General features: G+C 42.3%; 2 protein-coding genes across 2 annotated transcripts in view; one reads left to right on the top strand and one right to left on the bottom strand.

Moving 5' to 3' along the window:
- adamts7 (a disintegrin-like and metallopeptidase (reprolysin type) with thrombospondin type 1 motif, 7) overlaps positions 1-16689 on the top strand; it is a 136158-nt gene extending 119469 nt beyond the window's left edge. Inside the window, exon 24 of the mRNA XM_075473394.1 lies at positions 15140-16689. Coding sequence (XP_075329509.1) covers positions 15140-15285 — 146 coding nt within the window. The 3' untranslated portion in view covers positions 15286-16689. The remainder of the gene's footprint in view (positions 1-15139) is intronic.
- A 4248-nt stretch (positions 16690-20937) lies between these two features.
- On the bottom strand, positions 20938-24674 carry LOC142384209 (calmodulin-like protein 4). Its single transcript, XM_075470269.1, has 5 exons — positions 24589-24674; positions 24468-24498; positions 24114-24254; positions 23509-23697; positions 20938-21274 (listed from the first exon to the last, which is right to left on the bottom strand). The coding sequence occupies exons 1-5, from the start codon at positions 24589-24591 to the stop codon at positions 21177-21179; spliced, it is 462 nt and encodes a 153-aa protein (XP_075326384.1). The 5' UTR covers positions 24592-24674; the 3' UTR covers positions 20938-21176.
- Between the last annotated feature and the right edge of the window lie 842 nt (positions 24675-25516).

The following is a 25516-nucleotide window of genomic DNA, read 5'->3' as shown; positions in this document are numbered from 1 at the left end:
TAATCACACTTGCTAGTATTCAAACTCTTACAGTTCATTTACCGGTAGTCTTATCTTTCCCGAAGTAAGAGTTGACAGAGGCTATGTTTACTGTGAGACGTGGTAAGATGAAACTTGTTTTATTCAGCATCTTATGAAATGCTCTGCATGATGACACCTTCAGCATGTTCTCCACACTAAATGGTGATTCTGAAGTGATCGTAGGAGTGAGTGTTTCTGCATGGATGTTTGTCTCTGTGTCTGCCCTGGGATAGACTGGCAACGGGCCCAGGGTGCACCCTGTCTCTGGTTCAATGGCAGCAGAGATGGCTCCGACTCCCCGCAACCTTGAATTGGATAACACAAGTATAGAAAATAGACATGTGGTCTACAAGGCTGTAAGAGCAATACCTGTGACCTGTGTGCAAAAACACAAATCATGTATGACCTGTATGAAGCCAAAGCTCATTTCCACTATTGTCTGCCAGACAACGAACCAGGCGACAGTTCATTAATATCCCACTAGGAAGCCAAGGTTGGTAAGTTTTCTTGTCACAGGGATGAAATGAACATCCTGTCAAATCTTCTACACAAATAATTTTTTGTAGCGGCGACATATTCATCAGGGAAGCATCGTCAAGGATTAAATACATTTTGTCTGTTTGGGTTTGTTAAAGAAGCTTTTTGGACCATGACTGAGTGCTGATTTGTTCTAAGGCTTGGTTTTGGCCTAAGGCCTCTTATAAACCAAACTGACATTAAGCCATCAGGAACATCTGGGGCATCAGTGAATGTCTCACTTGTATTTTTAGTGTGAACACCCTGAAGCCATTGTAAGACTGGGTGTTTTTTTTTTTTTTTTTTTTTTTACTGATTCAACTTGTAGAATTGGCACTGGGTCTGTTGGTGAGAGGGCTCACTCTGATTTGCTGTTCGTAGCATCATATAATGTATGTCCTACTGCAGGACTTCTGTTCGAACCCAGCAAACCTCCATCAGTGATATGACTGCATCTTATTGTAACCTACCAGTCAGTAGTGACTAGGTTCTTGGTGGCAAGTAATGTCATGCCTGTACATCCAAAACTATGTCTTTTTGTATGTTTATTTCTTTGAAATTGATTTTAGTTACAGTGTGAACATTTAACGTGGAAGACTCACGTTGGACTGGATAGTTAGTCTTTTATTACAGTTTTGCATAGTTTACATGACTCAGGTAGTCTATTGGCACTTGAATTGCCGCAACAATCAGTTGCAAAATCAGAATCAGAGAAGGCGATTCGATTAGTTAACAGCTTTGCTGATGCTTGAAAAAGTTGAACTGTTCGCAACTTTCTACCTCACTCTACACAAGCAAAGCGAATCAGTGGACCCAGAATTTAATTCAGCCTGAATAAGAAGTGAGATCATCAACACCTGAAACACGTACGTGTGAATCCAGATTAACCTGGCATGCGCCACGCAAACCACCCATCCCCCCATTTTTTTTTTTAGTTTGTTTAAACCAAGGTCGGGTTGTGGAGGCAACCGGTCCAAGAAAGAAACCCAGACATCCCTCTCCCCAGCGACACTCTCCAGCTCTTTCAGGGGCATCCTGAGGCGTTCCCAGGCCAGAAGGGACAAATAACCCTTCCAGCGAGTCCTGCGTCTGCCCTGGCGCCTCCCCCGTAGAAAAAACTGTTTGAAAAACAGGTCCATCTCAGCAGTCATCTATAAAACCCATTAACACCCCAGAAGGGGCAATTTTTGTAAATGTGACAACACAACATAATGATAATGATTAAAAGTGAAACAGAGAAGTTAAATTTGTTTATGTTGTCCATCACACCTGAAGCACCGGTGCAAACTGTTGTGTTGATGTCACAACTCGCAATGTGGCGCACACAGTCTCAGCTTTACTTCATGGTACTCTAACCTGTAAAAGAATCTCCATGTGCTCTAATCTCAGTGTGCTGAATCATGCACATGTATAAGATTGCCCTTATGTGAAAGGTATCCGGAATTGTTTTTTTTGTATTTTGAAGTATTTTTGTGCAAATTCAAATCTACTATTTTGTTTTCTTTCAGATGCTGTATAATTGTTTCCTGTTTAAAAATGATGTTTATAAGCCACTATTAAACGCAACGCTGTAGGATAAGTCTGCTTGCAGACTGTATGCAATCAGTGTGCATGTTGCCTGGGAAAGGCAGAGAGGACGGTAAAGAAGGTTAACTACGCCAGTGACCCACAGAATATACTGTCTAAAAGGCTGTCTGCAGACAAACATTCCCACAGCACTGAGGCAGTGTTGGAGGCTAATGAGCTGAAAAGTAGGTTCGGGCCCTTTACTGGTGATGAGAAAGCCTTGTTTACTAGCACCTGCTTCTAACTTACAGCTACTCTGCCAAACTGTTCCCTCTCAGATCAATAGAGTAACTATCTCTATCTATATAGAGCTGGAATGTTTTAAGTATGACTGAAAGAATGTCTTCATTATGTTTGCATTTACTGGATTGAATTACACACCAGATGCTGTGGTTTTGATGACAGGTAGCATACCTAAACACACTGTATGATATAAAGTCTTGTCAGCGACAGCCAGCATGACCGTGTGTCCATGGCCAGCATATGAACATACAGAAATGAACCCTTCACAGACATCCTGTTGAAGCCTCGATAGTTGAACCTCTGTGAGAGCTTCTTCTTGTTCAGGGTCTGACCGGTTCAGCCCGATATAATTGCTGTGTGAGCAGCTGCTGGCCTCAAGAGAAGGGTGGGTCTGCATAGGTGAGTGCCATCAATTCAATTCGATTCAATTCATTTTTATTTATATAGCGCCAAATACAACAAATGTCATCTCACGGCACTTAAATAATAAAGTCCAATTCAAGCCAATTGGAATTCAATTCATTGTAATGAATTGAATCTTCGAAAGAGAGATGTTAAAACAGGGCTGAGAGAAGATCAACTGTGCTTAAGCCAGTAGGTATTTTGACCAAAACCTGTCTCATACCTCTCAATAATCCCTCAGACAATTGTGTTAAATTGTTCAAAGGAAAAAAAAAGGGCAGAATATATCACTTTTAACATTGGTCAACTGAGAGAGAAGCAAGGTTAATGCATTCCCTAATGACTAAGGTCTATCCAGGCAGGAAATTAGTATGCTTACAAGTGAAACTAAATTATGTTTTTATAAGACCATAAAGGGTATTTGGAGAAGAAGGTTATTTATTGTCAAAAGCTCACTGGAGCACTCAGATTTCTTTGTATTTTATTCAGTTAACCTGGTTAAAAGCTTTCTGTCCACTGAAACCAGTAAAAACATCCGGCTTTTATTATAAGTTACTGTAAACTACATCATGATTATAAGCATTTTTCATAAATCATAACAGTTTGTGTGTGTTGGAAATATAAATAGACGTGAAAGTTAAAAGTGCATTATTATCTCATCATGTCATAATGGGTTACAAGAAGTTAGAAATCAGTTTCCCTCCACAATGATAAAATTCCTGTGATAATTTAAGTTATCATCCCCTCCGTGTTCAGATAATAAGATCTCTGAGAACAGCCGCATATTTTACTGTAATGGCCCGTCGCTTAAACAGCAACTTACCGAGAGTTTAGATCAAGCTGAATCGGACATTAAGAAGTCAGGAGAGTGAGTTTAATGGAGCTCATCCTCCGCTCCGTAGTAAGATAATCAGCCCACATGTTCCTCAGAAGTGCCACATATTTTACTGTAATGATATCATTTTCAGATCATTTTCCGGATAAAACACAAGGCAGAGCTTTTCTACAAGACAAAGATTTTATGAAAAAGGCTCTGCTGAATCTAAATTTATCACAAAATGTATCATTAGATAAATGACTGAATAAGAAAGCAGAAACCTTTCACAAGGCTTTGGAAAGCCTCATTCTCATCTAACATTTACCATACTGGAAGACACAGAAACCACTTTGGTTGATTGTAGTGGATTGTCCATCTGGCTCCTACACAGAGTTTTTGTCTGAACTATCCAACATTTTTTTCAAATCTAAATAAAGTTTTAAACTAATAAAGTCAATGCGGTGTATAATCACAGCATTCGTGTTGATGATGACAATGACAGCTATTACGTTCAATTCTTTAGAGGCAATACGATGTTCTCTAATGACAAAACCTACCCACTCCCATAACCACACCCTTCAGCCAGCATGTCCATGTGTTTGCCCATAAGGTTTAAATTTGGGCTGCAGATATGGGTCCCAAGTGGGTTTGTCCGCAGTTTCCACGGTGGCCCCACCTTACTGATCATTTTTATATAGAGTTCAGTTAAACAATCTGTTGAATTAGGCATCTATCAAACAGCCAAACAGCACTGTGACCAGATTTTTAGAAATTATTTTCCTCATTTCCTACATCCCCATCCAGGGGTGGAGCAGTGATTTTAAATGTGGGGGTGTTACAGGGGTGGCACATGAGCGCCACATCAAGCCCATAGACACGACGCTGAAGTTGGCATCCGATTTGTGAATTAAATGGATAGGCATAAAGGGCCATTTCACTGCATTTTCTTGCATTTTGATCGCCCTAAACTAGATCCTGTATGGAAACTACTAATAGTTACACTGCTCAAATCTGGATGGAATTACGGTATTCTAAAGAGGCTATTTATTCATTAAAACCTTGTTTGGGATTTGTGAAACCTTTTTCTGATTTGTACAAATGCAGAACAGGGTCATTTTACTGCATTTTTTGGCATTTTGATCGCCCTAAACTAGGTCCTGTATGGAAACTACAATGGTTACACTGCTCAAATCTGGATGGAATTATTCTAAAGAGGGTACAGAGGGCCCTCTGGTATGCAGCCAGATTACCCCAATATTAGAAATGCTAAACAGAATGTCAATAGAGTTGGACTAAACAGTGGAGGCAGTGTCATTTGCTAGCAGGCTGAGATGTGGGTGGAGGCCAGATTAGCATATACATAAATCCCTGTTCACTCAGTTAGGTGCGTTAGTCATATTCACAGCCATTTTAAGGCCTTTTCTTTTGTTTTACTGTTCAATTCAAGCCACACATACACACACAACCGGTTAATAATTTCCTTCCTTATGTACTTCTTAGGTTCCAGGGCCATTTGATTGATGGTCTTTGTGTTCCTTGTGATGCCCATTGTGGAAACAATCTCTGCCTGTCAGTGTTTTTACAAGTTGAAATGTTGCCTTCCCACCTGCTGATTTGTCTCCTGTTAAAAAAAAGAAAATACAAAAACAACACTGATTTAGGACTTTTACATTCAATCTGTGCTGATCAATGCATCTCAGTCTATTCCAGATCCCAAACCAATCAAACCCTGTGACTGATATAAATGAGCAACTATTTAGTAACAAATTCACCATCAGCTTAAAAGCCATATGGTGCTCACAGAGTGATTCTCCTGCTCCCACGAGCTCTCAAAAATATTTATTGCAGATTCTAGTAGCTTTAACACACAGGCTCAGATTCCCAGACATGGAATTAATCTGGCTGCTTTTAGGCCAAAAGCTTTTCAGTGGAGAACTCTGTTGGTTTATTTTTCTTCTTTTTTTTTTTCAATGGTGAACTTGCTGACACACTGCATCTGTCACTAAAAAAGATACATTTATGATTTATATTTGCATAAGCATGGTCCTGTGAAAATAGAATATATGTGTTTAATTTTATATAAAAACTTTTGATTTACTGTGCTCATAGTTCTGCTGATACATTAGCCGCTTTCGGACTGTAGGAACCTTTTGCAGTTCTAATAACCTTTTAATCCGCGGGGCCGTTTTCTCCCGTGTTCGGACATACAGGAACTCGGGGCTATATCCCTCAGTTCCTATAACTATTTAGCTCCTTCTCCGAGGTCGGGTCTTTTCATGGTTCTATAGAACGAATCTAACTGAGGTGTGTGGTGGTCGGTAGCTACGCCCCATGTCATACTATCACGGCTGAAATGTTTCCTCATAGACACAGACAGAACCGGCGGGTGTTTAATAAGTTAAACTTACACTGGTCTCATTTGTCTGCGGCGCTCTGCTCTCCTTTCTTCCTTCATGAAATAAAAAAAGTATCGTCTCCTGACTCTCTTTGTGAGCTTTCCCAGCCATTAGACGCCTGATGTGATTGTTCATGATTAATATCACCATCATGCAGACCATAAACACGGTGGCCTCCCCGCCCTCCATATTAGCTTCTTGGTGGTGTTTTTTCTACTCTCCTTACTTTTACCGTTTTGTTTTGTGTTTGAATGTAGCGCTAAACGGCTAACGGCTAACGTCACTGAAGCAGACGGCTGTGCGCGGCGCATCAGTCCCTATCAGGTCCCGACTCATGTGCGAATGCAGACTGAAACAGTTCCGCTGGGGAAGGACAGTTATCAGAACGAAATTCGAGGAGGGTAGTTCTGATAACTACTTTCTTAGAACGGTCTGTCCGAAAGCGGCTATTGATGTAATTTTGTTCCAAAAGTCCCTGATCACCTAATAACTCATCTGTTTTTCTGAAGACTTTATCATGTGAAATTTTTTGCCATGGCCTTAATAATGTATGGTGGATGGCTCCCCAACTTTTCCTTCATCAGTGAGAGGAGATCTCTAATGAGCTCCACCCAAATCACCCAGCTCCTCCCAGCACTTCCTGAGTCTCTGCTGACTCTGCAGATCTCGTTCTGTTATGCTCATATTGTAAAGAACAGAAAGAAAATAATCATCTTGCTCGCTAACTCATGCTCACCCAGTGCCAGAAACGTCAACCTTTCATATTGGATTCAGCAACCGCTTGCACTTAATTAATTTTCTGGGCACATCAGTACAGCTGTGTGCCCAGGGAAGAGAAACGGTCTGCCCAGTACTCATCCCTTGAGTGGAGGCTGGGTGAGAAGTTGACACGGTGTGCAGCCGCTTCCTCTGGAAAAGCCTGCCTCCCCTTTGAACTTTTGAACTACAGACACATGGTGTTTCCAGAGGAAACAGTGGAGACGGCCCACAAATACAGATGGTTTGTGGCTGGGCTGCTGGCGGTGTTGCTCATGGCTTTTTCCAGCGGCATGAATTGTGAATCAGATTGGGAGAAAGAGAATTAAAACTCACCGATATGTCCTCTCATACATAAGAAAATAGGATTCCTGTCTGTTGGAGAGCTGTCTCTCCCAGGGAAGGAGACCGGTCTGCCTCACTCTGCCTCCAGAACCTGTAACCACAGCGGGGGACCTTAGCCAAGAGAGTGTTGTCTTCCCCGGTGTATAGACAGAAAATGCATGAAAAGAAATCGACTTATTGAACATACCTGCTCTTACTCTCAGTGCTGGAGTGCTAAAGACACTGTGTTTTGCTCATTTCTGCAGAAGCCCTGATCATTATTTTATTAAGAGACCGTAATGTCCTAGTGGCTGCTGCAACAAACCTTGGCTGGTAAAAGAGCTCGCTGCCCTGGTGTCTTCAAAGAAGATGCATGAAAAAAATTTAACTTGTAAATGGTTGGCACAGCGTCACACTTTAAAATTAATTTAGCTGCAAATACAAGCTCTTTATGGGTCAAATTTATGAAGCGGCTCACTGAAAATGAAGGCTGCTGACCTCGTTGGTATTTTTGATGGGAAATTGGTATGTATTCACATGAACTGAATCAATTTCTTCCGTAGTTTCTTATCTTTTGATAAGATATGAAGTCTTACAGAATCTTATTTCGTGCAGTCACAGTCGTTCACAGAATATATCCCATCTGCAATGTTACCAACCAGAGGAAAACAAACTTGCTTCTCCACCTCACTTGTCTCAGCTTCTCCTCTAACTTGCTGGAGCCCCACCAAACAAGTTCTCAGGATGGGTTGGGGCTGATTCCTCCAGATATTCTACGAAATAGTCAAGTTGTCTGACCTCACCTCTCTGAAGCTAAGGGCGTCGTCTTGTTGCACATGAGAAACACTTTGTGAACATGTTAACAAGGTAAAATGAGTGGGATTAGGGACTGTGGAAGTGGTGCCCATGTTGTCCGACTTGAGGTTTTGTTCTCATACACCGGAATCAAGGGTTATTACAACACTGTTCCATGGTCCTTCTGCTCTTTTGGTTTACTGTTACAAATGTAGCAGCTACAGAGGGTAAGTGGTAGACAGGAAATTCTGTGTATTCGGATGCAGCTGTGACCTTTTTAGCCCCTTTAACGTCATGGAGTGTCTTTGATCTTAGTGACAGTCGAAATTCTGCACACTGGAATTTTGAGAACTGAACACATACTGAACATACACATGGAAAAAAAGAGCAGTAGGATGGGTCATTTAGTGAATATTGTGTGTAAAGTGCTTCATCATTCCACTATACCCACTCACATTATACCCAGGATCAGGTCAACCCAAAGTGAACATAATTAGATTAAACATATGGATTGGAATGACTTATTATTTGAAAATGCACTGGTTTCTCATCTAATGCCACAGCAAAGATGCACATTTTTAAGAAAAGAACACTTTCTTCTTGAAGAAGTAGTCTTTTTGACACATGAATAATGACGCTCCTCTGAGAATGCACTCATAATGTTTTTTATAACCCTCTGGCTTTGCCTTTAGCACCACCCTCAATTTATTTTTCCAATTTGTTCACGACAAGATGTCAGAAAATTGCTTCTACAGTTATTAAAGCAGATGATTAAGCTCAAAGCCCCTTTTTTTCTTTCTTTTATGTATCCCTTCTGAAACAGATGCCTCCAACATTAGACATCTGCTGTCACCCACAGCTTTGGGACTCCTGATTTACATACAAAAACATTTAAATTATCTTATCTGATGATGTTGATGAGACACTTCACATGCAGACTGTAAAGACCATGATGAATAAAGATTCATCTTGATTTGAAGGGTGCGTTCAGTTCTTAAACAAAAAGAACATTACAATTTGCTGGAGGAGTATTGCAGAGCCATAATGGTTTAATTGTCTGTTAAAGCTATTAGCCTTCGCATGGAGATGTTGGCATTATTCAGCTGCACTTGTATTTCAACAGGAAAGAGTGGGATGTTTCTTCTGTTACATCCATCTTTTGTTTCTCCTCTGTGGTGCTTGAGGGAAGCAAGAGGACATATGATAAAACTAACCTTTCCCCCTTAAGAGTTTTTAAATGAGCACACAACAAGTCAAATACAGCGACAGTGGTGGGCTGTGAAACCATGAATGTTTGGTGAAGTGGAAGGATTCACATCCTTTTTTTTTTTTCTAATGCTTCTGTCTTCTGTTGCAAGTGCTGCGAGCGGCAGGCAGCACATTTTCAGGCTGTTTGCTCGGACCCCAAACTCTGCATACAAAGGCACAGATGCATTCATTGGGTTGCCGTGTAACACAGCAAACATTGAGTGCTAATTAAGGATTCCAGATTAAGGTCATTGATGAATGTTGCTTTTGTCTATGAGATTCCTTTAAATAGTAAAACAGTTGAACCGCATGAGGCACAGTATTGTGCCAATGATTCTCTTAAAAGTCACCCAGATTAAGTTGACCCTGTGATGACCTTCCATAGGAAACTCTTTGACATGTCTTAAGGTGCTTTAAGACTGTAAAGTTTATTGATCTTTTGTCTGAAAGCTGCATTGAACTTTACAGTCAAATTATTTCCTGAAAGCTTTAATCAGACTTTATTTATATTCCCCCTAAAAAAATAGTAATGTCACAAAAAGTACTTTACAGAGTCCAAATGCAAAAACCAGTAAATACAATAAAAACAAGTATTCAAAAAACAATACATCCCGTCCTGTACCACTCCATCCCATTCAAGCCTTCATGAACTAAAAGATTGCATTTTGAACAACACTTAGCATTCGTGGTGGAGAAATTACGAAGAAAACTGAGTGTTTAAATCTAAAGATATCTGACATTTGTGTGAGAAAACACGACAGGCAAAAAATGATGGAGAATAGGTCAATTCTAAAATGTTAAAGCATAATCTAGGACCACAATCAAAATGCAGATGAAAACAAAAAGAGGAAAATTTGCTGTTTAGTGAAACAATTAAATGAAACTAAATAAGAAACAAAAATCAATTAAAACCACACTGAAAGTACAATGACATTGATTGCAATTCCCAAAAATAAAGACATCTCAATTTTCTGGATTAAATAAATAATCTATGCTTAATGGATGATAGCATTTTAAAAACTGGGAGTTTTGCTGTAATGCAGGACCAGCAACATGAGTTTGGACTTGCATGTTGTAGCTGCTGGGCAGTAACCTCTTCAATCAATTTCAATTTCAAACTGTTGACCAAATCTCACTGCTGCACCTCGCCTCCTCTCTGAATTCAGTCCTGCAAGCAGTAAAGCTGAACATAAACAGTGACAACGTTGTCTGACATCTATTTTGACAGCACAACTATTTTACTTAATTTTCTATGAAGAGATTTCTGCATTTGAAAAGGGCCGGGAGCTCTCCGGTTTCTGTTTAATCAGTTGTATTTCAGAAGGCTGAATTCATATGCACATAAACAGACGTGAGGTGAGTAAAAGATTTGGAACACAAACTGGACAAAATAAACTCATAACCACCGGCTATTGGCTGATAATAATTGAACTTTTTCTAATTTGGCTGCCTTCAAATGAAGAGTGGTGTAAGCAAAATGATCCACCGGTTATCCCATAAGTTTAAAAAGACCAGATTTGGCGTACCCATTACAAATAATTTGAAAAATGTGTACAGCAATCAGCTAAAACATCAGTCTCCCACATGCTGCTGCTCCAAATTGTCTGGCCGTGGAAATGTCATTTCTGAAGTTTTCCTGCGGTATCCTGGAAGAGGACGTTGACAGTTGATTCCTTTGGCCACCTGCATCAAGCGGATGCTTGATTACGTTGGGGTAACGGGGAGTTTCGAGGCTCTGTGAACATGTTTGGCTCTGTCTCGTGTTAACTGAGCGGTCCCTGAAAGCTGCTACCATCAGGCAGTTCTGTTGCCTTGGGGAATGTGCTTTAGGGATACAAAGTGTCAAAGTAACATTCACACATGAATGCCAGGACCAGCTGAGCCTTACACTATAAAAAGATAATAAATGTCCCTCACTTTACCCGTCTGTGGTGTAATGCTGGTGAAGCTCAGGGGGAAGAGTAGATTTCAAACTTTAGATCAGTGGTTTTCACAAGTGTCTTAGAGTAAGATGCTAAACCCCATATTGCCTCCTAATGTTTTCCTAAATTGGAAGTCACACTGGTAAAAAAAAAAAAAGAAAAAAACGTTTGCGTAAATAATAAAATGTAAATGTAAAATTTCAAAGCAAAAAAATGATAATACAGACACAGTAACTATAGTACAGCTATCATTTTATACTTAATTGATAATATCTAATGCAGCAAAAGGTAAACTTGCATCAGTAAAGTTTGGAGATTAAAGTGCAACTTACAGGTTAGCAACTCCATTGACTTAATGTAGATTAACGTGTTGCAAGAACTTGGTTTCTAAAAAACTATAATTCTATATATTCACTACAAAAATGTTTCAATTGTATATATACATATATATACATATATATACATATATATATATATATACACATATACATATTTATATATATATATATATATATATATATATATCCATCCATCCATTATCTTCCGCTGGTCCGGGGATCGGGTCGCGGGGGCAGCAGCTTGAGCAAAGAGACCCAGACGTCCCTGTCCCCGGCCACTTCCTCCAGCTCTTCTGGGGGGACCCCGAGGCGTTCCCAGGCCAGCCGAGAGACATAGTCTCTCCAACGTGTCCTGGGTCTTCCCCGGGGCCTCCTCCCAGTGGGACGGGCCCGGAACACCTCACCGGGGAGGCGTCCAGGAGGCATTCTCACCAGATGCCCGAGCCACCTCATCTGACTCCTCTCGATGCGGAGGAGCAGCGGTTCTACTCCGAGCCCCTCCCGGATGACCGAGCTTCTCACCCTATCTCTAAGGGAGAGCCCAGACACCCTGCGGAGGAAACTCATTTCGGCCGCTTGTATTCGCGATCTCGTTCTTTCGGTCACTACCCACAGCTCGTGACCATAGGTGAGGGTAGGAACATAGATTGACCGGTAAATCGAGAGCTTCGCCTTCTGGCTCAGCTCCTTCTTCACCACGACGGGCCGGTGCAGAGCCCGCATCACTGCAGACGCCGCACCAATCCGTCTGTCAATCTCCTGTTCCATTCGTCCCTCACTCGTGAACAAGACCCCGAGATACTTGAACTCCTCCACTTGGGGAAGGATCTCATTCCCGACCCGAAGAGAGCATTCCACCCTTTTCCGGCTGAAGACCATGGTCTCAGATTTGGAGGTGCTGATGGTCATCCCAGCCGCTTCACACTCGGCTGCGAACCGCTCCAGTGAGAGCTGAAGGTCACGGCCTGACGACGCCAACAGAACCAAATCGTCCGCAAAAAGCAGAGACCCGATTCTGAGGTCGCCAAACCGGACCCCCTCAACGCCCTGGCTGCGCCTAGAAATTCTGTCCATAAAAATTATGAACAGAATCGGTGACAAAGGGCAGCCCTGACGGAGTCCAACCCTCACAGGAAACATGTCCGACTTACTGCCGGCAATGCGGACCAAACTCTGACACCGGTCATACAGAGACCGAACAGCCCATATCAAGGAGTCCGGCACTCCATACTCCCGGAGCACCCCCCACAAGAGTCCCCGAGGGACACGGTCGAACGCCTTCTCCAAGTCCACAAAACACATGTAGACCGGGTGGGCGAACTCCCATGCACCCTCCAGGATCCTGCAGAGGGTATAGAGCTGGTCCACTGTTCCACGGCCAGGACGAAAACCACACTGCACCTCCTGAATCCGAGATTCGACTATCCGGCGGATCCTCCTCTCCAGTACCCCCGAAAAGACCTTACCAGGGAGGCTGAGGAGTGTGATCCCCCTATAGTTGGAACACACCCTCCGGTCCCCCTTTTTTAAAGAGGGGGACCACCACCCCGATCTGCCAGTCCAGAGGCACTGCCCCCGATGTCCACGCGATGCTGCAGAGGCGTGTCAACCAAGACAGCCCCACAACATCCAGAGCCTTGAGGAACTCAGGACGGACCTCATCCACCCCCGGGGCCTTGCCACCGAGGAGTTTTTTGACCACCTCGGCAACCTCAGCCCCAGAAATGGGAGGTCCCACGTCCGAGCTCCCCAACTCTGCTTCCTCATCGGAAGGCGTGTCGGTAGGATTGAGGAGGCCCTCGAAGTATTCCCCCCACCGACTCACGACGTCCCTAGTTGAAGTCAGCAGAGCCCCGCCCTCACCATACACGGTGTTGACGATGCACCGCTTCCCCCCCCTGAGCCGCCGGATGGTGGACCAGAATCTCCTCGAGGCCGTCCGGAAATCGTTCTCCATGGCCTCCCCGAACTCCTCCCAAGCCCGAGTTTTTGCCTCAGCAACCGCCGAGGCTGCGTTCCGCTTGGCCTGTCGGTACCCATCAGCTGCTTCCAGAGTCCCACTGGCCAAAAAGGCCCGATAGGACTCCTTCTTCAGCTTGACGGCCTCCCTCACCACTGGGGTCCACCAGCGGGTTCGGGAATTGCCGCCACGACAGGCACCGACCACCTTGTGGCCACAGCTCCGGTCGGCCGCCTCAACAATGGAGGCACGGAACATGGCCCATTCGGGCTCAATGTCCCCCACCTCCCCCGGGACATGGTTGAAGCTCTGCCGGAGGTGGGAGTTGAAACTCCTCCTTACAGGGGATTCCGCCAGCCGTTCCCAGCAGACCCTCACAATACGTTTGGGCCTGCCAGGTCTGACCGGCTTCCTCCCCCACCAGCGGAGCCAACTCACCACCAGGTGGTGATCAGTTGACAGCTCCGCCCCTCTCTTCACCCGAGTGTCCAGGACATACGGCCGCAAGTCCGATGATACGACTACAAAGTCGATCATCGAGCTGCGGCCTAGGGTGTCCTGGTGCCAAGTGCACATATGGACACCCTTATGCCTGAACATGGTGTTCGTTATGGACAATCCGTGACGAGCACAGAAGTCCAACAACAAAACACCGCTCTGATTCAGATCGGGGGGGCCGTTCCTCCCAATCACGCCCCTCCAGGTCTCACTGTCATTGCCCACGTGAGCATTGAAGTCCCCCAGCAGGACGAGGGAGTCTCCCGGAGGAGCACTCTCTAGTGCCTCCTCCAGGGACTCCAAAAAGGGTGGGTACTCTGAACTGCCGTTCGGTGCATAAGCACAAACAACAGTCAGGACCCGTCCCCCCACCCTAAGGCGGAGGGAGGCTACCCTCTCGTCTACCGGGGTAAACCCCAATGTACAGGCGCACAGCTGGGGGGCGATAAGTATGCCCACACCTGCTTTACGCCTCTCACCGCGGGCAACTCCAGAGTGGAAGAGAGTCCAACCCCTCTCGAGGAGGCTGGTTCCGGAGCCCAAGCCATGCGTCGAGGTGAGTCCGACTATATCTAGCCGGAACCGCTCAGCCTCGCGCACCAGCTCTGGCTCCTTCCCCAGCAGAGAGGTGACGTTCCACGTCCCAAGAGCCAGCTTCAGTATATATATATATATGTATATATATATATATATATACATATATATATATATATACATATACATATATATATATGGACAGAGACAGAGAGATCAAACAATCTACAATTTGAACTTGCTTCATCCCACACCAGTAGGGGGAGCCAACGAGCAAAACATTTGCCAAATTCTCTCGTGTTACTTTGAAGCATTCACCTTCACATTCATTTACTGTCCAGAATATTTTTTTGAAAAACAATTTCACACAGCTTCCTACTTTGCTTCTGAGTGGCTTTATGCGTGCAAACATCTATTTCTTTCAATCCAGCATCATAAACTTCCTTTTGGCTATACCTTAATAGAAGGAGGCAACAAACTGAAAATACATTTTAATTATTTCCTCTCTGTAGGGTCACCTTCTTAATTTACCTAATACATATATTTCCTGAAGTTAAATCATTTATATGATACAGATGTTACTCTGATATAGTTTTTTTCTGGTAATCTGCATCGTCTCCCCTGCCAGGAAAAGCACTTATATCCCAACCTGTTTGGTGTATGGGTCTAACTTGACGTTTCAGTTTTGGAGCTATAAGATCACAACTTGTTTTTAATCTGGTGATTAATTCTGTAATTGTTTAACATTCAACTCTGATAGACCTGATTGAAGCCTCTAAAGTCTGGCTCTCTGTCACCTACAGGAACAGTTTGTCTTGGCGACCGGCTGACCTTTCGTTTCTGTCAGACTCTCCGCTGGCTCGGCCGCTGCCACCTGCCCAATGCGCAAGCGCAGTGCTGCAAGTCCTGCAGCCAGCGTTCCAACTCCAGCAGTGCGTCTCATCACTGAGGTGCAAAAGGCAAACTCTCCACGTGCTTCATCAACAGGGGACACTGATTACTCCACAGGGTGAAGATTTATAGTCATTAAGTAGAATCAACAATCTGAGCCCTCTCCTGAGCAACAGACTAATTATGGATCACACACTCCGAGACTCTGCTTGTTTGTGTGAAGTTAATGTGCAGGGCTGAAAGCAAAAGACAAGAATGTAAATATTTTTTGCACTTTTGATACGACACAATTTGACGATGTCTGTGTGGCAGAAAGTAGGGTGTTACATAAGATTAGATCCTTTCAATGTAGCTATTTTTACAGTGCATTATTACGCGTATAGACAAAGCGCTCATTCACCTTTATGGTAGGTGCAATGGTTGTATTTTATCGGCAGCAGAAACTGTGCAGTTATAAGATACTGTACAGTTCACAGTACTTTTACATGGTACAAGTCTTACAAAACTGAACAGAAGTGGTGCAAAACCTCTTGTGATTTACGAGCAGCTGATCATTTGCAATGAGCCCTTTCCTCTTGTGGTAATTCTTGTGGATAACGGCCTCCTGTTCTTCCGTTGAATTTGGCTCTTGTTGTTCTGCGGGTTACACGAACTTTAAACTGAATGACCACAGTTGCAGAGTCACACAAAACAACATGGATTAGGGTGAAAAGGTGTGAGCCTCCTGTATCTTTCAGAAGAAGGAAAAAAGCAAAAAAAATGAACAGATCTTTGTATGTTTCGTTTCTTTAGCTTTCAAGGAAACACAGAAATTAGCCACCTGGAACCATCATTTATGAACTAACTGTGAAGGATCTCCATCCAGGGACACTTTATTACTGACTTTCTTGATTCTCAGCTACTCGATGCTACCCCCATGGAACATTACAAGGGAGTCTGTTTAGATTATTGGTCACTGAAGCAGAACCCAGCAGACAAAACAGAAAGAATTCAAGAACAATAATACAAAAGTGTGGAGGAAGAGGCAGATCGAAAACTACCTGCACAGTGTTTATATCGAACTCTTGATGCGCTCAAGGATGAGAGAAATCAAAAGTGTTTTAACAAAAACAAATACAGTTGCAGTTTTGATAGAGAATTCTAATGCTGGAAAGTGGATTGTTAGGCTATCCAGCAGATAGCCACGGATGAAAATGGCTGAGCTTTTTCATCATTCGTTCACACTGAAACAAACTTTTAACTCGTTTATGTAAAACTCTCTTTTTTTTCCCTTTTTTTGGCTGCAGAGACCTTGTACCTTCTGCCCTGACATAAAGTGATTCTTTGATTAGCAGAGACTCTACAATAGAGATGGAGCGTAAAACGTTCTCAGAACCTACAGAGCCACAACAGCCATGAACGGGAAATGTGCCAGTCATTAAACCACCAGACTGGAGTTGTTGAGATTTTTGTCTTTTTTTTTTTTTTTTTTTTTTTTAAAGAAAAGGTCCTTGGAGGTCAGTTTCACATCTAAACAGTTTAACTCCATTTAAAAGACAGCTGCAGCCTCTGGGTCTGAGGATAAAACTGATGCAGAAATGTCTTATGGTGCGTTAAGACCAAACAAAAAGTGAATATTCGCCACCAGCGAAAAACTGAGTGTTTTTGCTGCATTTGGCAACAAAAGTGTTAAGGTTGACGTGCTAACTTCGCATCTTATTTTAGAGCTGACCATAGAATGTGTTTAACAAGTGGGCATAATTAGCATGGCATCACCAGTGGTTTATATCCTTAAAGTTGTCATTTGGCTCTCACCGCCTTGTTCTTTGGAGCCAAAGTGATCAGATTTGGACAAAGAATGTAGCACAGAGGCTATGTACATCTGTGAGTTGAAACTTGCATTTGTACTCATGGCTTTTGGTTTTTCAAACAGCATCCAAACGACTTTACGTGCTAAGTACTGTTCTTACTGCAGCTCTCTAAACCGCTCACTTCCACATCTTGACAGGCCAGCTGTGGCTTGTAGAAAGAGCTCGAGGAAAGGCATCAGCAAATGGTCAGGCTGTTAACTGTCGGCTGCAGCTTGTAAACGGAGAAAAAGAAAAAAGAAAAGAAGCTTTCGCGATAGTGTAGCAGTAACAGTTGTGTATCCTCACACACTTTTAAAACTCACTAAACAAAAGATACTGCAGGAAATACTTGGTGCTAGAAGCCTTACGGGCTCCATACATGTTTGGTATCAGGTATTGGCGGGCCCAGTGCCTTATTTACTTGAGTACTGGATCATTTGAAGTTGTTAAATGAGTCAAATTCTTTTTAAAGTGCATGCTTTTGAAGTTGTTGTGAAATTGCTCTAAACAAAGGGACATAAAATAACACGTGCATGATATTAAATTAATCTTTGAAAAGAGTATCAAGGAATTAAGAACATGTCATATTTTATACTTGTGCAGGAGTAACATTTTTATTATCCTCTGTTATCAGACTGTTCAGCCTTTCTTTTCGTTTCTGCTTTCATTGAGTTATCCCAAGGACTCGTTCATTGTGTTTTCTATAGGAGTTGAAAAGCAGCTCAGTACTTTCAGTGCAGTTCAGATTCCATATTTTCCTTTATTTCCTTGTATTTTTGTACATCTAACATTAATCCAGTCACACCTGATGGAACACATGTACACGTGTTCAGGCCTGAAGTGAAATCTTTGTGCTTTTATCTTTCAAAACTGATTTGACAAGATTTTCTTTCTTTTTTTCCAAAGTTGACAATAAAAGAAGGTTCAAAATATCAACTGTTTTTATTTAATATTCATATTATCTCCAGTGGCTTAGAAATCTTGCCTTTAGTGAAGAGCTAAAGTGTTTTTAACCAGGAAGTTTTAGAGATTTTTTTTATTTTTTTTTTTTAATTTATTTTGAAATGCAGCCATATGGTTCAATAAGAAACCATTTCTCTGGAGAAAAAAGAAATTATGTGCACACGTGCTTTTATCAGGCTACTGTATAAACACTGGTTTGAATTGAACTATCTTGAGATGGCCTTTGATGTGAACTGGCGATATACAAATAAAAGTCAAATTCAATGCATTTTTACATATTAGATCACTATTTAAGAGGCTACTTTAAAAGATAATTTGCTTTAAAGTCTTTTTTTTTTTCATATTTTGTGCAGTCGCATTGTTGAATGGGGATGGGGAAGGTGATGGTGCTTGTGGGGTCACCTGAGCCAGCCTACATAAGACTTCTGAGGTTGCTGGAATTCGCAACGTCCCCGTATGGCACGAGTTGCTTGTCCACACAAATGGAGCTCCATGATGATGACAGAGAGCGCCTCCTCAGTGGTGTATCCCTCCATTGTGCCGGGTATGGAATGAGAAGCATAGCTGTGTAAAACAAAGTGAGGCTCTGTTTTGGTTCTGTAACTTTCATGTGCTGGGAAAGTTCCTGCGTTTCGCTTATTTCAAATCTGTGCGGAGTGTCTACAGATGTGTTTTACTATTTTATAATTAAAAAAATGTCGCAGTGGTTTGACCGTTTGCAGAAAATTATATGTTAAACGTAGGATATGGAAAAGGTGCCACTTAAAAGTTACCTGCGCTTTTTACGCATTAGGTAATACAATGCAACGTGCGCGCGTGCAGACACACGCTCACTTGCATGCATACATTCACACACAGACATACACACACACGCCTCAGAGCTCGTGTGGAGAGACGAGGGGGGAGATGGAGCGCAAGTGCCCTCTATCGGAAAAAGCAGGTATTTTCTCCATTTGCCATATATGGTAAAAAGAAAAATGAAAGAGAAGATAAATGAGAAGACGCTCGTCAAATGCTTTTTATTCGAAAAGAGGGGATCTGAATGGGTTTCAGTGTGCACATTTTTGTGCGTAGGGACCTTAACGTGAATATTTTAAGACCCCATTAAAATACATGAATTCCAAAATTTCACATAAAAGCATAAACCATCAATAATATACACGAAAAAAACGATAAAATATGCGAGAAATTAAAAGCCAAGAACACAAAAATGTGCGCGGGTGCATTAAAGGGTTGATCGTTACGCAGCACATACAGTGTTTACTGCGATCACTTCGGCACTCCTGTCAATAAAAAAAATAATAAAAAAATCAACATTTCAGTCCTTGGTGTTGGGCAGTAACGGTTTTACACGGTGAGATGAACTGATTTTATTTTAGAAATAAGTTCAATCAAATGCAGGAGACCACTAACTTTTTAACACCTCCAGCTGAATTGATTTGAAGTGTTAATGAAGCCTGTGGGGGCACAAACAAATAATCAGGATGGCTCATATAGATGCGAGTTCCACTCTTTAGAAAATAAGCAGATTCTTTGATAAATGAACTCAGCTCTGTATTAGTCTCACATAAAATCTGCCTGCTGCTCCCTTCTCGTTTCCACATCTTAGACATGGCGTCACTCTATCTGAAACCCATCCACATTCTCCTCAGCACTCTGTATCCGTGGTGATTTGGCCCCATAATTTTAGCTTCATCAACCCAATTGGAAAAGTCACAACATTATCAATCTTTTATCTTCTTTTTTTTTTCCCAGAAAGCTTCAAATGTTCTCTGTCTGCCAAGAAAGATAAAACGCATGCCCAAGGTAACGCATTTCATTTGAATATTTTCACTGCCCTGAGCAGATGTGGAGCATGTGGGGAGGAAGGCTGCAGATGCACATCGGGTTCAAATTATGGATAGCTGTTTTGTGGAATGGACAAATGTTATTGCACCAGACAAAAGGCAGAAACCAGGAAAGCCACAGAAATGCCTTTGCAGCATCTGACAGGATAAGTGCAAAAAAGGAATGTTTTGTGTCCGACTGTTGAACCAAAGGTCACCCAGGGAGCTAAACAATGTGACACCATGCTAACTCAGAGCCTTTACCTTGCAAAACATACCCAGAACAAACTAAAGACGGCAGACAAAACTTGGTCTCTGACGGTGTCCTCACCATGCTGATCTACACTTTACACGCGTTTCACTTTTACACAGAGGTTTCATAGATGAGGACTGAATATGCCAGTATATATGTCTTATAAACCTCTGTAAAACCACCAAAGACATCAAAAAGAGAAGAAAAAAGACCCCTGACATATTAGTATCTGGAAGCACCTCACACATTTTACGTGCTGGTGAGTAACATAGTGACCAAATGTTATGTTACCCCTTTCATGTCAGAGTAGCTTATCGTGTCGTGATGGGGAAAAACACGGGGAAATGGAGGCTTACTCCTGTGAAATGTGGAGGTTAATGGGAAAAGGGTGCTAAAGTGGTAAGCAGGAGGCAGATGTTTGGCACAGATGTGTTCATCTTTAGTGAGATTATCATTTTTCTCCCTTTAGATTTGTGCTTTTTATGACTAAGTTGGTTCCCAAGAACAACGTTTAAAAAAAAATTGAATCCAAGTGGCTCATACGATGCTTTGCTGTCTGGCTTAAATGACATATTGTCCCAGTTATTGTAGTGGAGAAAAAAAAACTTCCTGGTAGCAATGAGTTTGCCAACTAAAATCCAGTTGTAAACTCGGTCTAATACCATGTCGGTGGACTTAAAATGTAGTCGTGTGCCGTCTCATGCGGGTATTTATTTACCTCGACTATTCCTACAAATCAAACTTAAAGCGTATTTTTTGTGATCTTTAAAAGAAAACCTTTTCATTTGAAGTCGTTGACCTTAATGCGGATTTTAAAAAAATATGCAATAATTCACGTATTCCAGTTGAACCCTTTTTAATACAGATGTTTAAAAGATGCAATGTCAAACCATATTATCAAAGTCTGTCATTGAGGAAATCTGGTGGTGAGAGCAAAGAAGATGTGTTTAAATTAAGGAAAAAACCAAGCAAAGTGAAGAATAAGCAATGCTGGCTGTAAGCTTCAGTTACAGTTAGTAAAACATCAGTTTGCTGTTGTGAAGTTTGAAGTTGGCTTGTTCGATTCTTCTTTGAACAATCAGTAATCGACCGGTGGCAGCGTCACCATTTGGGCGAACTCCTCATAGTTGATGTTCCCATTTGACTTGACCTTTGCCTCTTTGAAGAGCTCATCCACTACAGAGAGAAGACAGCACACAGCTTCATAAGTGGACATGACAAGAAACGGCCCGTTCTCTCCCCCGATTACTGGGAACACGGCGGAGGACTGCAGTCAAACAGGTTGGAGATCAGGAGTCGGGAGGTTTGAACACACGTCAGTGTTCATCTTTGCATTGAGCCGACAGTAAGCGCGGTGGCTTCTCCTGAAGTTTTCCATTTAAACAACCAAACCGAAATCCTTCACTTTTGTGAATGTAGATTAAAAACATATATATAAAACCTAAAAACAGAATTTCACATTACTAAAACTTACTAACACATACTTTATATCAGAAATGTTGCTTTTGATTCCACTTCTCAGCAACCTGCTGGATCTTTGCTGCACTTTATGTAACACGGTGAACTGTTGATTAAAATCTTCATCGTCAGAAATCATCATTGTTGCTTTAATTCTGTCATGTGATGTTTTTGGTCAACTTTGCTCTGTCGCTACCTCAGTTAAAGTTTAAAGGATTTCTACCACTTGGCTTCACATAAACAGTAAATAAATCATCCCGCTGTTTTAGCATCCTTTACACAAGGATGACACACCCTATTAAAGTATTTCCAATCGGATTTCAGTCACTTGTGATTTGGCATCCAAACTAATTGCAATTTCTGGGCGAAGGCGTCCTGAATACTAAAAGAGGTGCATCACAGCACTAACAATGAGCGATTTTGCCTGCACTTCTGCTCACATTTGCTGCTGTTAAGCTGAACAGCTTCAAAGCGCCGTTGTTTCCTCTTTCCTTGAATTAGCATCACTGTTCAGTGGTTCAGGAATCCACCAACTTGATGGATGCTCTCCCACCGGGAAGCGGTTTAGCTTTTTAACTATAAACTGCTTAATGTGCAAAGCGCCCACCCACCGACAGCGCTTAGAATTACATGAAGCCAGCAGCTGTTTGAATCCGTGAGCTTTGAAAACCTAAAATTCAACTTGAGAGAGTTGATTTTAAATCAGACATCAGCATCCCTGTGGGAGTCCTTCCATCAAAAATCTCAGCTTGAGGTTCGCATTTTATGCTCCACTTCATCATGGTTAGCCTGAAAAAAAAACATGCAAACAACCAAACCCAGTACTCCAATGTGTCTTTGAGATTGCAGGGAATGTTTAAGAGTCTACAAAAAGCTCTTGGAAATAACTTTGCATTTGACAAATTCGATGAGAAAATTAGGAACAATTCTCATTTTTATGCCGAGTTCAAAGCTGCGGCCAACAAGCGTAGCTCGACATCAAGGCTGGAGACATCATTTAATAACGAGCAACTGAACAAATACTCAAATTTCTTAAAACACCCAAATCGTCCACGTTGTTCTGGAGTTATTTCGTTTCTCCCAGAGTTATCAACACTAAGTCAGGCAGGCCAAAACATTCATGTTCAGACATAGCTGCTTTTCGAGTGAGAAATGAAGTCTGTCTTGAAAACAAACCCGATTGGTACAATCCAATTGCTCAAAGTGGTATCTGACACAACAAACGTGTTTGCTCACAGGGGGAGGAAGAGTGACGTTTATCGTAAAAACCAGGAGAGGAGCTATTGTTCACAAGTTTTTGGACAGCTGCGGAAGGAGATGACTGGCAAGTTTTTAGCAGATTTAGGGAAGCAGCTTGTAATTGTCAGGGAGTTGCTGAGCTCTGCTTTGAAGCCAGATTAACGTGACCAACAGAGGATGCAGCAAATGTGACAGATGAAGGAAAAAAAAGACAACTATGGGGAATTTTCCAGCTAAGTGGAGGAGAGAGTTTGCACAAAAATTAATGGGTAGATACTTGAGTTAGGGTGTTATCTAACACAATGTATTGTTATGTAATGTTGAGGCAGTAAGGTATTGGCACAAACAATGTTGAACCCCGCACTTATAATGACACATTGTCACACTCTCATATGCTTTTTCATTTTTGGGATTTGTGTAAAGGTTGCTGGAAATTCCACACGGTTCATTGGCTATTGGTGTGAACGCTCTCATGTTTAGTTCACGCTCTAATCACAGTTTCATTCCACAGACATCTGACACAACTCACTGCAACTCCAGCCGTGCGCCTCTTTTAAAATACTGAATATGTCCTAGAATTACAGCAATAGATTTAACTGATAAGCAGCCTCTTAAAGCCTGAGTCAGCATAGCAACTTAGTTTTGGCTACAGGGTAAAAAATCCTTTGCAGATTTCAGCTTTGCTCTCTTTTAAAGGGGAGGGGGGCAGTCACCTTCTTTGTTTGTGAGTTTCTCTCCTAACTTGGTGAGTTTGGCCCGCAGCTCAGACGCCTGGATGTATCCTTTCTGTCGCTTGTCGGTCATCCTGAAGGCCTCCAGGATCTCGGCCTTTGGGTTCTCCTGCTGCATCTGTCTGTGCATCATCGTCAGGAATGTAGAGAAGTCCAGCTCGCCAGTTTTCTCTAAACACACATTGTTTTTACACATATTTACATTAAGTTTGTATTTTCTGTTTTTTTTTTTTTTCATAATCTTTGCCAAACTATTAACTGGATAAATTTCCTGAAGGTGTTGAAAATGTCAGAGAAAGAAAACGTGTCTTGGGGAAGAGAGATCTGCTCCTGTTTGCGTGAACTTTCCTCTTTTCTGAGTGTCTGCACACTCACCCTCTGTAGGGTGTCTTATTGGGAGTTAGGCACATTAATAACCGTTAAACTAAACTTGTGATGACAGAAAAACTTTCTTTTATCAGCAAAGACTCCAGTTTATTTACCACATCTCTTTATTTCAAATGGCTCAAGCTAAAAAGAGGCTCGGCTCCCCCCCACCCCACCCACACACACACAAACTAATATCAGAAACTGCACGTTGTACGTACCGATTTTGTGGACCTGCAGATGCCGTTCTATTTCACCGAGTGTGGGGCTTGTACCCAGGCAGCGCATAACTATGATCAGGTCTTTGGAATCAATTTTGCCCTTTTGCTTTTTGTCATACAAGGAGAAGCACTCTTTGAACTCTACAAAAAGGGGAGAAAAATGGAATTACAACAACACAGTTTCTTCCCTTCTGTTACTTAGCGAGGAACATCTTTGGTAGTATTTCAAACGAACTGGCAGGTTAACTTTACAGCACAGGAGGACTGATCAGGGTCTGAATTTGATCAGTGCGTATCACAGTGAGTACAGGTTACAGAAATAGAACAGTAATGGGAAAACATGGCTACTCTTACCATTGATCTGAGCTGGCGTGAAGAACTTAGCCTGCAAGGTGAATAGTGTAGTGAGACTTGTTAAGTACACAAGACACAAAATAAATTGAAAAACACTAAAGAAAGCATTTCTCGCTCTTACCATGTCTGAAGCTGTTACGTTTCTTTCCAGGAAGGAGCGTCTCCTGCAGCTAACGTCACCAGCTCCCCCACCTGTCTAAAGTCCACCACCAGTAGACTGAAATGCAATTTGATAGGCGTTGTTGTGGCAACGCTGATACCAGATCCACGTGCTGCATTATTCCGTCCTTTCCGTTACCACTCCCACAATCAAGGGAGCCCTTTATGGCTCCCGAGAGTTTACCCATACAGCCGACAGATGACTGTTCAATTAAAGCGCACTCAGGGTCGGCTAAAGTAACTTCAGGGAATTTTTTTTAACAATATTCAAGTACGAAATAGATTTTGAATTTAGAGTTTTATAAACCTAATTAAATTTCAACCAGCGAGGAGCCAATTATTCTAAAAGCATTTCCCAAGTAACAAAGTGGGTTAATGAATAGTGTGGATAAAAACAAAAGAAATTTTAGATTTGAAAGTTTTTAAAATAAAGCAGAGGCAAATCATCAAAAATTAAGTTTGTGATGCTAGTGTCCATCTGCTTTATCATGTTTCCATGACCTTTACATCCATCCATTTTCCCTACCCGCTTAATTCACTTCAGGGTCGCGTGGGGGCTGGAGCCTCTTCCCAGCTGCCGCTGGGTGTGAGGCGGGGTTCACCCTGGACAGGTCGCCAGTCCATCACAGGCCCACACAGAGACGCAAGAGAAAAGCAAGCATGCATGCTCACACCCATGACCTTTACAACAGAGTTTAATTAAAGGCTGTCAGTCAGTTTCAGGACATGCCGGTCTCCCTCCTGACTGGTCCCGATACCCTTTAGCTCCTTTTTAAACGGGCGGGGGCTTTTATTCCCCTTGGCTCTCACTGCAGTTTCACTCCAGCTTCTCTACCTGGGAGTACTGTAGGACACAGAAGAATCATGCACAATCACCTTCCGTTAGACTA

Source organism: Odontesthes bonariensis, chromosome 1 (genome assembly GCF_027942865.1).
Source record: "Odontesthes bonariensis isolate fOdoBon6 chromosome 1, fOdoBon6.hap1, whole genome shotgun sequence".
NCBI lineage: Eukaryota > Metazoa > Chordata > Actinopteri > Atheriniformes > Atherinopsidae > Odontesthes > Odontesthes bonariensis.
The sequence above is the reverse complement of the archived record's forward strand: the minus strand, read 5'-3'. Positions and strand labels throughout refer to the sequence as shown.

Excerpts from the sequence above, each read along its gene's own strand:
- LOC142384209 (XM_075470269.1), bottom strand. Across the intron at positions 24,255-24,467 it reads CACGCCAGCTCAGATCAATG|AGTTCAAAGAGTGCTTCTCC; the intron begins GTAAGAGTAGCC and ends CCCTTTTTGTAG. Across the intron at positions 23,698-24,113 it reads TCTGCAGGTCCACAAAATCG|AGAAAACTGGCGAGCTGGAC; the intron begins GTACGTACAACG and ends ATGTGTGTTTAG.